Raw genomic sequence first — 13001 nt, forward strand, 5'->3', positions numbered from 1 at the left:
AAATTGTTACCATTGTTCAGAAGAGCTGTGCTTTTGTGCCTAGACTGAGGGAGGCACAATGTTATTCATTAAATGTGTATTTTTATTTATTGAGCGGTAACTGTCTGTCAGTGCAGAGACCATCAGTGCCTTCTTATTGACAATGAAATCTTGTGAAAAAATAGTATATTTCAATGGGAAAGTAGGTGATCAGTTAAGACTGAATTAGACACCTGTTTTCATTGTAAAAATATGTTTACTTTAAGTAAAATTTACATAAAATATTAAAACAAAAACTATGTGTATTTGATAAGTAGCAGTTACTTAATTCTGCTTAGTAAGTAGCAAATTTTAATTAAAAAAATCATGCAAATTTTCCAAGGATTTTTTTAAGTAAAATCTACAAGTTATTTTTTTCAGTGTACCTCCTGATAACATCCCACGAATAGAACCCAACTCATTATCAGTAGAGACTAGAGACCTACCATTATAACTTCCATTAAAAACAATAGAATACCAATTAAAACCATTAAATCCAGCAGGTTTTGAGGTCTTGATCTGCAATCCTAAAATATGTATAACACAAAGCTGCAATCTTAGCAATTGACGCCATCATGTGGTAATATTTGAGTACAGCCTTTTACGTTTCGGAAGGGTAAAGCTACTTTAGTTGCGTTAATGTTTAGTTATGATCATGCGTTTAGACAAACACAAAGGCAAAATCAAAATATTTAAATTGTATTCCATATCGCTTGGTCTGTCTGAATAGCAAATTGAAATATATAAATAAAATAAAAAAAATCAGACAAACCTGGCATGAGTGAAATAGATTAAAATGATAGTATTTATATTAGGGTTAGTAGCCTTATATATTTTATAGGCCTACACAGGAATTTATATTGTATCAATTTATTGTGATTTAATTAAGTTAAGCAGTTATTTTCTTTGTATACTCATTACATTGGTATGAGTATACAAGTAATGTAATGTTATTAATTGTAATATAGTATAATACTAATAGTACTGTATATCGTAAAAGGCAACACGAGGAAAGGTTTGGATATATAGCCTAGCACATTTCTTGCACATATGTAATTAAAAGTACTTCATTACATTGATTTACAAAAAAACTTAAAATATCAGTAAAACCTATAATTTTTTTCCGAGTAGGCGATGATTATTTTTATAACACCATCAAAACGTTTCAAGCGTTAGAAGTGGTTTACAAAAAACTGCATGGGGAAACGTTAAAATGAACAGAAAAGTGAAATAACTCTTCATCATAATTAAAGCACAAAATGCATATTTAATATTTAAAACCACATTCACATATTATCAGTGAAAAACAAGTTTATACTGAAATGCATGTTACTCAGTGAAATAAAGCGCACTTGTGCCGCGGTGCATTGTGGATGTGCGCGGAGAAGTAAAATGGCGGACTTGGCGAACGAAGGTAGGCAACCGTGTGAATTCGCGTAACGCGCATAGTAAAATAAATAAACAGCCACCATGACCCGTCCGTGTCACATTTGTATCAGTTAATGTCCCACGTGTGAAATCGACACGCTATGTGTTTATAAGTGGCTTTGAAGCGGAGTTTGTGTGGATGTTCTGCGCGCATTAGCCAATGAGTGTGTTAGCTTAGCGGGCTAACCAGCTCTCTGACTGCCTGGCTGGCTGACAGACTGTGTATTTTAGAGCTAACAGGCTAACCCCGGCCTCTCTCTGTGTTTCTCTTTTTTGATTTTAGGCGGGTGGAAACGCACGCACTCGCCCCGGCACTCTCGCGCGCGACATGCATACACACTCCCTCAAAAGCATAAATTCAATGCATGTCGACCTGTATAAGACTGTTTGTGTGCATATAACTGCGAGACCAAGTGATTAAATATGTATTTAAGGTTTTAGCATCGGCCTACAGATGTTTCTTCCAAGTTGTAATCTAAGGCAGTGTTCAGTTCCTGAATGTGTGATGAATATTTAGATCCTGTCAAACACCGCATACATTGATTTATTTTTAACGCAATGTTAGTAGTGATGTGACATGTTGGCTAGATCCAAAAACAGCGACGTGTGTTATAATATATCACATGACATCAGTTTATTCATATATATTGCACTTTATTTATCATTGTTTACTCCCTATATGAAAGAATTGATGCATTTGATGTGGACATTGTTGTGGTTTGTGCAAACATTATTGTGCCATACACTATTTGCATGGATTAACCCAGTTTGTGTTATTTAATTGCATTCGCGTGTTAATTTAGTGCATGGTCTTATTTGTCAATGTTTGAATAGGCAGCAGAGATCAGTTTGTTAAATGTGGTTGTTTTATCAATGCACAGAAATGAAAGCAAATGTTTAGTGGGTGGGGTAGTGAGTGAGTTGCTCAACTCGTGTTTTTGGCTAACTTGATTTTTGTTTCGGTCTGATATCACTGCTCGAGCTTTTATGCACGTTAAGCTGAATAAAATAAAACCCGTTGATTCATGCACACATCAGACCTCTCGAGAGGCCGGCAGAGTGGGCGGTGCTGCCTCCTCCGTCCAACCGCCTGTAGATGCTCCTCACGCGGCTCGTGTCGCTACCGGGGCCCGCTGCCTGTGCTCATGAAGGCCCGCCCACCCATCTCCTGCCCCAGGGTGAAGAAATGCAACCCCATGCACACATGATTTGCCCCCTGTATTCTAATATCCTGCTGTACAGCAGCCTTGAGTGGTGAGGTCACCCATCTTGAGGATCTGTGTGTGTGTGTGTGTGTGTGTGTCACCCCCTGACCTAATTTCAGTGATGTGCTTGGATTTGTAATGCTGACTGGAAGAGAGGTGGTGGGTATTTGCTTAGGAAGAGTAGTTGTTATGGATAAAGGTGTGCATGGGTCTATTGGCACGCCTTCTTGTTTTGTAAAGGCATTTGTGAGATTTGTTTTTAACTTGTATGTCTCCATGATATTAGAGAAAGAATAGATAATTTGCTATATGATCCGATAAGCAATTAAGTTTGTACATTCTATTCATAAGATAGTAAAATCTATTTATAAGTGGAAAATTCTACAATCTAAAGTCAGCCTTAAAACCTCTCGACTGTGCCAGTTGGGTCTAGTGTTTATGATTTGGTCATGGCAAGTACTCCATAAGTAACTGCAACAGAGAATTTTGCACAACGTAGTTTAGAGCAGTGGTTCTCAAACTTTTTCGTTTTAAGGCCCCTTCTGTGAAGTGTGCATTGCTTTGCGCCCCCCCCCCCCCAATTAATACTTAATAATCTTAAAATTATAATCAAAATGTAATGCATTCTGGGAAAACCCAACACATTGTGAAAATGTACGTTTTACATATTTTGATACCATATGAAAGCTGGATTCAAGCCCTTTCCAGAGCTGTGCACAGGTCTCATTTTTACTTTCACTTTAATAAGCGGCAATTAAGCGAAATTTGCTTGAATTCATAATGGGTTCATTGTTTATCCTAGTAAAAATACACAAAACAGTACGACACTCGCTTATATTACAAAAAAATATTGCAATATGAATAATCACTGCACACATATCATGCAAAAAAAACAGTTAAGAACAATTTAAAAAACATACGGTTTAAATAAAGTGCCTTAATCAACAAAACGAATAACCACTGCACAAATCGTGCAACCATCAAATGAGAAACAAACAAATATAAAATAACTTCATGTTAAATATGTAGGGATATGGCTAAAAAATATATCAACGATATGATGCTTCATGTCGTTCGATATCGATAATCATTGAACTATTTTTTTAAGTAAAAATGAAAAGTAGAACATTTTGTATTTAACCAATGTATTTTAACTGACCCACATTATTAAGGCATACAGCAAATACAATTAGTTTTAGCAGTAAAAAAACTAAAATATTTAAACAAATCATCTTCTTTATTATGTCTTACTCTAATTATATTAAGATAAAAGTTTAAACAAACTTTATCTTTGAACTTAAAATGTTACAAAATGTGTTCACTTCAATTTAATGTAAACATGGAACAATCAAGGCAAACTTTGAGGTCTGTATCTGTAATAAGTAATACCAACAAACCTTTATAACAGTAAACAAAAGCCTGACTTCTCCACCATGCTGAGCGGAAGCATTTCTTTTGCATTGAAGAACGCTATTGCATGGATTATGTCATTATATCGCTGGTAAGATTTATCATATGCCATTGATACCGAGTACCTCTCCATCGTGGACTGCTTGTGGGTTGTTTGTTGACTTGAGGTAGATGGGCGACATGATGTATATGGGTGGCAGCGGTTTAGATGGTGGAATAAATTGCTTGCGTTTGCTTGCTTAGCCGGAACGTTTTTTTTCACATCGCTTACACACTACGTTCTTGTGATGTTGGTTGGACTGCCACACTGGCGAGCTCAGTTTTCCCTCTTTGTTCACAATTTCCTCGCTGACGGCCGGCACGGCATTCATCTGCCATGTGTTATAATGTCAACATGGCGATGACGCAACCAAACTGAGACTAACGCAACCCGGCAAATTAGATCTTATTGGTTGTTTGCTTGTCAATCGTAGCTTGTCATGTAACAAAACATCTTATAGGCTGTTTAAGATCTTTGGACGTCACGGGCGCGCACATTTTAAGGAAATTATCTTGCGCAGTATCAAACTTTTTTTAATATTGATATCGACAATGTTGTACCATCGATAAATATTGAAACCGTTTTATCGCCTAGCCCTAGTTTGTACAGCCCGAGCTTCGTCTAGAAAAACAATCACTGCAAGACTTTTTTCATGACAATAGAAATAGAAGACTTTTGAGCTAATAATTCATGAAATCGTTCCGGACTGTTAAAAAATGCCGTCAGTAAATATTCGGTAAATATGTTTTAATGCATTTTTAAGTCTGGTCTAAAATCTTTATGGCTTTAATATATTTTCTTTGATCAATCACACTGTTTTTTAGTTGGTATAAATTAATGCTCATATTGTACAAGGAAATGTCCTAGCATTATGAGCGGTTGATGCTGATCGGCGTATTGTTAATAAGTGCCGTCATTCGGTTGTTAATATATTAATGTTTCACCATGTTATCTAAATGTATGGCTTGATGTAAGATTGCCTATTCCATAATACATAAAGCAGTGTGCCGTCATATGGATTTAAAGCTTAAATGTTCTCTCTCTCTCCGTTTGTGTCTGTGTCTGTCCCCTGGTTGGGCCTGGGTTCTCCTGAGTTTTTTTTTCTGGGGTGCGAACTTCGAATAATTTTCGAATAGCTCTCATCGATCTTCGAATATTATTTTTGCTTTTAATGCCCATCCCTACCGTTTACGTGATTGATAAGAAAATGCACTTTCATGTTATACCCTGCTCACGGATGCAGAGAGAAGGTAAGAGAGCGCGATCTTAACCTTTCACTTTATGATGGTGAAACATTGCAGTTAATCTGCGGGTCAAATGCATTTAGAATCGTGAGGGGCGATCTGTACGGAAAACGACTAAACTCCGATCAGATCCTTTACACAATTAATAATTGTTTCACAATATTTTTTGCATTATAATTGGCTAATTTCAAAAGTGCTGCAGAATCGAAATGGAGGTAGGTGTATCGTTGCACACAGAGTTTTCTGCAGAAAGTGCACCTTCTCTGAGGCCTACACAGGCCATATGACCCCTTTAATGAGCTAGGTCACTAAAAAATTAACGTTTTCATAATTTTTTCACCATCATCATGTCAAACCTGAGTTTTTTTTCCCTTCTAGAGAACACAAAAGAAGGTATTTTGAAGAATGTTAATAATCAAACAACACCACATTGACTTCTATGAACATAAAATCACTGAGACATATCTCGAAATATCTTGATTTGTCTTCCACTGAAGAAAGACTCACGATCACATACAGGTTTTCAATCACATGAAATGGTAGAATGGTTATTTTGGGGTCAACTATTCCCTGAAGCATCTAATTTACAGTAAATCGTTAAATGTGCATTTAAGTGTTCACAGGTTGTCTTTGTCTTTACTGTGGTTAGTCTTGTTTCTGGACTAATTTCAGATTGAATTACTTGCTCTTAAGAAGTTTGCCTGCTACTGTATGTCAGATATAGAAACAATGTACTTTGCAGCACATATGAAGATTCATATATAGTTTTATAATCTTCTGTGCATTTTTCTCTCTGACAGAGAAGCCAGCCATAGCTCCTCCAGTGTTTGTGTTTCAGAAGGACAAAGCGCTAAAGGTTTGTCTACTTTTCATCCCATAATATTTTTTTTCTTCTGGAAACCTATGTTAAATCCTTTTCTGCTGTTCCATGTGTTTTACAATTGCCATGAGCACCATCAATCCGGAAATATGTAAAAATTCCAAACATACGTTTAAAATTATAACTCAGTCTTCACTAGGTATGTGCACGAATGATCGAATATTCGATTCGCGATAACTATTATAATTAGTGGTAATTATACGCTTGATGTGAAATTGTGATTAAATAAAAAAGTAACAAATTACGTCTTTATTAACTTAATTTAAAATAAAAATATTCCATTTTTTATGTGCTCAAATATTCAAAGATAAAATTATCGAAAAATGCCCATCCCTTGTAATCACTTTGAATTGAGTTGACCTGATGATAGTGGAACTGGATAGAATTCATTAACTATGGATTTTTCAATAAATGTTCAGCCAGTTCATGTTCAGAATATAATCATCCAGGAGCCTTGCCATGTAAATCCACCAACTCATCTGGTTTATTTTGCTGGTAGTGAAATGAGTTTCATCTGCCCCCAGACTTACATACAAATCATCTTTAAAACATCTTCCAGAAGCACGTCAGGAAAATATAACCCGATGTTTTTCTCCCTGAAATTTAGCTTTTTAAATGTTTTCTGTAGATTTTCTTTCTTTATACAGCCCGGCTCTATGTGACTTAATACAATGTGTTTTCTCTTGTGTTCCAGAGATCAGCGGATGGGTCGAGTGCGGAGGATGGAGATGGTAAGTCTGCAGAAGAGACAGTATCTACTCAAGTTTGCTCATGTGGATTCTGATCATTCTATCCATCTGATTTATCTCTTAGATTCAGACCGTGATGATGGAGAGTACTGTCCCCCAGTGAAGAGAGAGAGGACCTCATCTCTGACCCAGTTCCCACCCTCACATTCAGGTGAACATGCTCTCAGTATTCCCAGTACACAACCCTTCATTCTCAAGCGTTCCTCCGATTTCCAAGTTTGTTTTTTATGAAACTGATTTTCTCTCTGTTTTCTTTCTCACTGTGTTTGCAGTTTCCAAGAATAATATCTTTATGCCCTCAAGTTTATGCCAGTCTCCAACTGGTAATTCCGACTCGGAACCAGGTGAGAAATCAATATTAATCTTGGATCGTCCTGTTGGGTGGAAATCTTCTAGTTTCCTCTACTGTCACTTGTTATTAACACATTTCAGTCATGTCGAAAACACAAACTATTTTTTTGGAGGTTTAGAGGTCTGAAATTACCCTAAAGGTCCTACACGGAAGCACAAAGTTAGGCCGAAAATGTTTTAAAGTAACGTTCTTAAATACACTAAAGCAAAACTGAGTGAGACTGAGATCTGACAGAAAGCGGCCAGAGCAATTTTCTCTCTTAGAAACAAAACCACAAAGTACACAGATGGTGAAAGCCAGCGCTTGCAACATACCGCTCAGTATATCATGTAAATCTTTGTGAATATATAACACCGATCTGTTTTTATTGTTTTTCAATTTTCTTTTTTTTATTGTTTATTTAATCAAGATGAACATTATCTGTCCTGTGCATACAGAGAATTTACATATTGCTGCTTTTTCTGTTCCCAAAGGGCTCTTCACTGCTATGATGCAATGTTGTGTCTGCATAAATGAACTGAAAATGTTTGTTTATCGAAGGTCGTGGAAGAGATATTTGCTTAACAGTTGTGCTTCTGTTTGTCTGTCTCAGAAGAGAAGCCTGTTGGGTTTAGGTTGAAGCCCCCGACTCTCATTCATGGCCAGGCCCCCAGCTCAGGTAAGATCAGCTCATTCCTGCTCTTTACCTCAAACCCAAAAAACATCATGTTCTCAAGCTTTACGAAGAAAATTTTCCTTTTTCAGACCCTTTTTTCTAAATACTGCCATCTGCTGTAAAGTTCAAAATAGACCCTCTTACTGTAAATACAAGCCCTCAGCATTTGTAACACAAAGAGACTTATACAAAGTCCTTTGTGATCAGAGCAACCTCTCGCACGCTGAGACAAAGACGTAACATCACTTTGAAAACCTTACTATACCAAATCTCTCCAAAAGACAGAAACTTTTGGTGTTCGTCAAGAAGAAGAATCACCTGAAGTTCACACAGAGACGTTGTTGTGTGTTTCTTCTGCTGTGTTTGGTTTCTGATTCAATCCGTTAGTAGGTTGTTTTCCAGGTGTTCCCAGTCAGAAGCCCAAAGAACTGCAACGCAGTGTTCTGAGACCAGCGGTTCTACAGGCACCTCCCTCCAAAACCCTCACAGAATCCGTCAAGACCAGTACGTCATTACACACCACCTCACACTGGAGTCTGGTGTATCACTTCTTCTTTCCTTCATTAATTCACTTTTTTGTTTTGAGTTTCATTTTGTGTTGAGAGAAATCTTTCTTCAGTTTGAAAGAGTCATAATATCAGCTAAATTATATTGTGTGTTTGTTATTTTATTGGGGTGTTTGTGCTGACAGACTCCAGCTGTGGAACAAACGGAGTGGGGAAGTTTGGAGACGTGGCATCAGAGATTCGATCTGTTTTTCAGAACAACACAGAGTGTTCGGACATCTCACCGGTGAGTGTTCCGCACGTCTACTCAGTATTTACTTGACTAACCTCCAGTGTAAAGTCATTTCATACATTAAAATCCTTACTAGACGTGACTTGGGATGGGATCCCTCTCTAACTGTATGTTTTAAACATGAAATTGTTTTGATTGTTAGTCGTTTCTCGCAGTGCTTTGTTTTAAAACAAGCTGTGTTGTTCCTGATATTTCGTGACTACAGTTGTGTTCATTGCAGAAGCGAGAGAAGGACGGAGAGGAAAATGGAGGTGGACAGAAGGAAGATGGCAGTCCGAAAAAGGACAGCGCAGTGGACTCATCGTTTGTTTTTGGCCAGAATATCAAAGAGCGAGCAAAGGTCAGGATGGGATTCTGTGTTTTCTGAATGAGGGATCAGATTGATCAATGTAGTTAACGTACATGGATTGTTGTATTCTGTAACATTGAATCTCTGGCAGACAAGGATAGATGATGATTGTTAGGTAATGACAAGTTATATTTATTTAGATTAAAAAAAGCATTAAAATAATGCGAAGGTTGGTATATTTGCCCAGCACAGTTGAAAACATTTAAGCAAATGAAATGATCATCTCGTGTTATTTTCTCTTGAACAGTTGGAGGAAAACAAAGCGCTCAGCGACTCAAAGGAAACCACAGATTCTCAGTCTGGCGGCACAAATTATTTCTTACAGTACATGGGCACCTCTAGGTAACCAACTCTAAATCTTTCTGAATGTTTCCTGTGTGTCGTCTCTCTCTCTGTCTGGAGTGTAATGTCCTGGTGTTCTGTAAATCTGTCTTTGTTTTCAACAGTAACGCCGCCAACAACTCAGATAAAGACTCCAAGTTTGTCTTTGGCCAGAACATGTCTGAGAGAGTGCTGGTGAGTGAAGAAACTACAAACGCTCCAGATTACATCCAACTAATATGAAATAGGAAAATTAAATGAGTTTATACGTATATGGTTAATTCCAAGCAAATGTCAACCTTGTCATGAAAGAGTTTTTACCAAAAACGTGCTTTTTTGTCAGATCTGTAAGGTGTGATTATTTTCCTTTTTTAAAACTGAAAACTCCTGTATGGATATTTTTTTAATGTCTGGACACCATTAACTTTGGTTTAAGAAAATAAAAACAGATGGTTCAATATATTGGTAATAAATATATTCTCTGAGAGTTTAAATTTCAAATTTTGACTCAAAACATCCATAATGCTGGAATTGCCCACATACATACACGCAACGCAGATGTATGTCCGCACTTTGAATCTCAGTCACCTCTCAGATCATACACACACTCAAACCCAGATCCTTGCCGTATAACTTGAACAACATGATGGGGACTGATTTATGGCTTTATTTTTGGCCGAACCGTTCTTTTAAATCAAAAACACCAGTTTATACAGTAGATTGCTGTTGCTGACTAGGTTTTGTATAATTCATATCAGAGCCCACCTAAAGGAGGCGAGACATCTACAGAGAGCAGTAAAGAAACATCAGTTCCAGTTTCAGAGCCAACATCACAGGAGGCCACGCCCGAGAAGAGTATGGACTCATTTATACTAACTACCAACACAAATACAATGTTGGATGTGTGTTACATATCATTTTCTCTCTGATGTGTGACTGTCAGATCACAGTGTGACCGAGTCTCTTGAAGAGTCGGCAGCTGCTTACACCAAAGCCACTGCCAAGAAGTGCATTCTGGAGAAGGTGGAGGTACGAACCGGAGAGGAATCAGAGAGCAATGTGTTACAGGTGAGAGACGTCATCTGTTACCAACAATTTGCAGACACTCTTAGCCTTTAGTTTTGACAATGGACAGAAAGTCTGACAGAAAATGCCCAGTTGACGTGATGTGATGAAATTACATTTTAAAAATGAATTCAAGAAAATTGTTGGAAATGTATGTGAGAGATGTGAACATGTCTGGTGTCCACAGATGCAGTGTAAGTTATTTGTGTTCGACAAACCTGTTCAGTCGTGGGTGGAGCGAGGCCGCGGTCTACTCAGACTCAACGACATGGCGTCCACCGACGACGGCACGTTACAGTCTCGATTAGGTAAGAGAGCCGGCAAGTCCGTCCGTTCTCTTCACAGGGACCTGATTGCGTCATCTTAATCCACCAATCTGCTTATTTCTTTTTGCAGTGATGCGTACACAGGGAAGCCTGCGGTTGATTCTCAACACGAAGCTGTGGCCTCAGATGCAGGTGGACAAAGCAAGTGAGAAAAGTGTTCGGATCACTGCCATGGACACCGAGGACCAGGGCGTGAAAGTCTTCCTCATATCGGTAACACTTTCATACGCACGTTTTCGATTCCACGGGTTAAAACGGTTTGACTTGAAACCTGAAGACCGCTTCTGATGTTTCTCAGGCGAGCTCCAAAGACGCCGGTCAGCTGGCCGCAGCTCTGCATCACAGAATCTTGGCCCTGAAAAGTCGCGCGGAACAAGAGACCGAGAGCACACCCGCCCCGGCCGAACCGGAGATACCACAGTCGAATGAGGATGACAGCGACGATGATGAGACCGCTAACAGTAACAGCACCGGTGCAGTGAACTCCAGCATCAGCGGTACGATCACTATCACTTTGTCTCTGAATATAAAGCCTCTGGAGCACAAGCGTAAAATTAATAGCTTTCCATTTGTGTGTTTGTCAAACGCTTTAAGACAAAGATATATACATCAAATTCATTTCCAAGGTATTTTATCTGGAGATCAAACCAATCCTTACCAGATCCACGGTTTACATTGTGTCCATTTTTACTTTCAGGTAACTGTGAGAACAGTGAGACGGGGACCGGCGAGAGCACATAGCACCCTGACCCTCCGCTCGACTGACAACTGCCCACCAGGGTTTTAGTGCAGACGTCTTTGTGCACAGCCCAGACCGGCATGGCCCCCACGAAGCGATGCTGTGGACCCCCAAGGGGCGGAGTCTCTCTTACTCAAACTTCTGTAGTTCATTTTTCCCCTTCTACATTTATTGTAAATCTGGAATTGATTTTTTTATCGTTTTGTTTTGTTTTTAGTTCTTGTTTTTCCTTTTGGACTGCAAATAAACAAATTAAAGACGACAAAAAAAGGAAAAAAATACAGGGACTTCTCCATGAATGGCTTTGGACTTGGTTGCTCATCATATTGATGAGTTTGGGGGCGTTTCTCTTTTCGTTTAAACACGACTGCAGTTTCTACCGTGGGACCGTTTTGTACTCATCCTCTCTCTCTCTTTTCGCTGGCTGTTGGCTTCAGATCACATCTCGACCTCACCACTCAAAGGCTCTTGCATCATCACGCTTACTGGCAGATCAGCTTGCCGGTAGCACCACAGTCATCTGTTGTACCCCTGTGTTTAGTGAAGTCGTAACTTCTTCCGATCCCAAGGTTGATTTCTGTCTCCATGCGTCTCCTGGATATCCCCACCAGTTTCTAGGACAAGCGGACGCACTTTACTAGTCTGCGAAGATGGTAGTTAGATTTCTCATCTGTGTTAACCAATAAAGGACTAAACCAGCACATGGACTCGTGCTGTAGTGAATCTGTTTCTAGAAGTTGCCCCTTGTACACGAGAAAAAACATCTTTACCCTATTGTCTGTTGATAACATCAGAATCATCTGTGTAGCTTCATTTAGGGGCAGATGTTTAATATTCCTTTTTAGTTAATTTGATGAGAAGTTAACGTTTGAAAGCGCATCTCGATATTAGTTTTTTTCCATACTCCAGGGTTTGTATTGTGTTGGCCTTTTTTTTAAATATTGATTTACTATATTAACTTTTTATCTATTTTCATGTCATTGGAGACCATATGTCAGAAATGGAGATTTTTCTTCGTGTGTTGGAAGTTTTGAGTGAATTTAGACAGCAAAAAGGACAAAAAAAAACACTTGTACTCTTGAATGTTCTGTACATTTCTATGTGTATATTATCACTTACTAGCACACAGTGTCTCCAACCTCCTTTACAAAATAAATAGTAATATCAAAGTTAAAAAAAAAGAAACATTTGAAATAAATTTTTGTCTTATGTCAACAGTGCGGGCCTGTAGTTCAGTTTCTCTCATGAGGGGTTTTAAATGCCTAAAATGTGTTTTGACTGTTTTGCTTGCCTATTACCAACATATATTGCTGAAACAATCAGGCTTTTTATTTTTCATATACTAGCATTTTGCGCTTTTACATTTTGACACACAACACAATTTTCATCACCGTTACATCAGGTGGTTTGCACCCTAGTACA

At 38.4% G+C, this 13001-nt stretch overlaps 1 protein-coding gene across 2 annotated transcripts; it reads left to right on the plus strand.

Moving 5' to 3' along the window:
* The first annotated feature begins 1401 nt into the window (after window positions 1–1401).
* ranbp3b (RAN binding protein 3b) lies at window positions 1402–12799 on the plus strand. Of its 2 annotated transcripts, none has more exons than XM_056744529.1 (17): window positions 1402–1432; window positions 6146–6201; window positions 6920–6956; window positions 7039–7125; window positions 7247–7318; window positions 7919–7984; window positions 8372–8485; window positions 8673–8773; window positions 9000–9119; window positions 9376–9470; window positions 9575–9644; window positions 10208–10304; window positions 10393–10517; window positions 10702–10822; window positions 10911–11053; window positions 11139–11337; window positions 11538–12799. In XM_056744529.1, the coding sequence occupies exons 1-17, from the start codon at window positions 1411–1413 to the stop codon at window positions 11579–11581; spliced, it is 1569 nt and encodes a 522-aa protein (XP_056600507.1). In that variant the 5' UTR covers window positions 1402–1410; the 3' UTR covers window positions 11582–12799. The 2 variants fall into 2 exon arrangements, with proteins under 2 accessions (XP_056600507.1, XP_056600508.1); XM_056744530.1 differs by having other exon boundaries at window positions 1406–1432; window positions 8384–8485.
* Window positions 12800–13001: the final 202 nt, after the last annotated feature.

Source organism: Triplophysa dalaica, chromosome 3, assembly GCF_015846415.1.
Source record: "Triplophysa dalaica isolate WHDGS20190420 chromosome 3, ASM1584641v1, whole genome shotgun sequence".
In the NCBI taxonomy this organism is placed as follows: domain Eukaryota; kingdom Metazoa; phylum Chordata; class Actinopteri; order Cypriniformes; family Nemacheilidae; genus Triplophysa; species Triplophysa dalaica.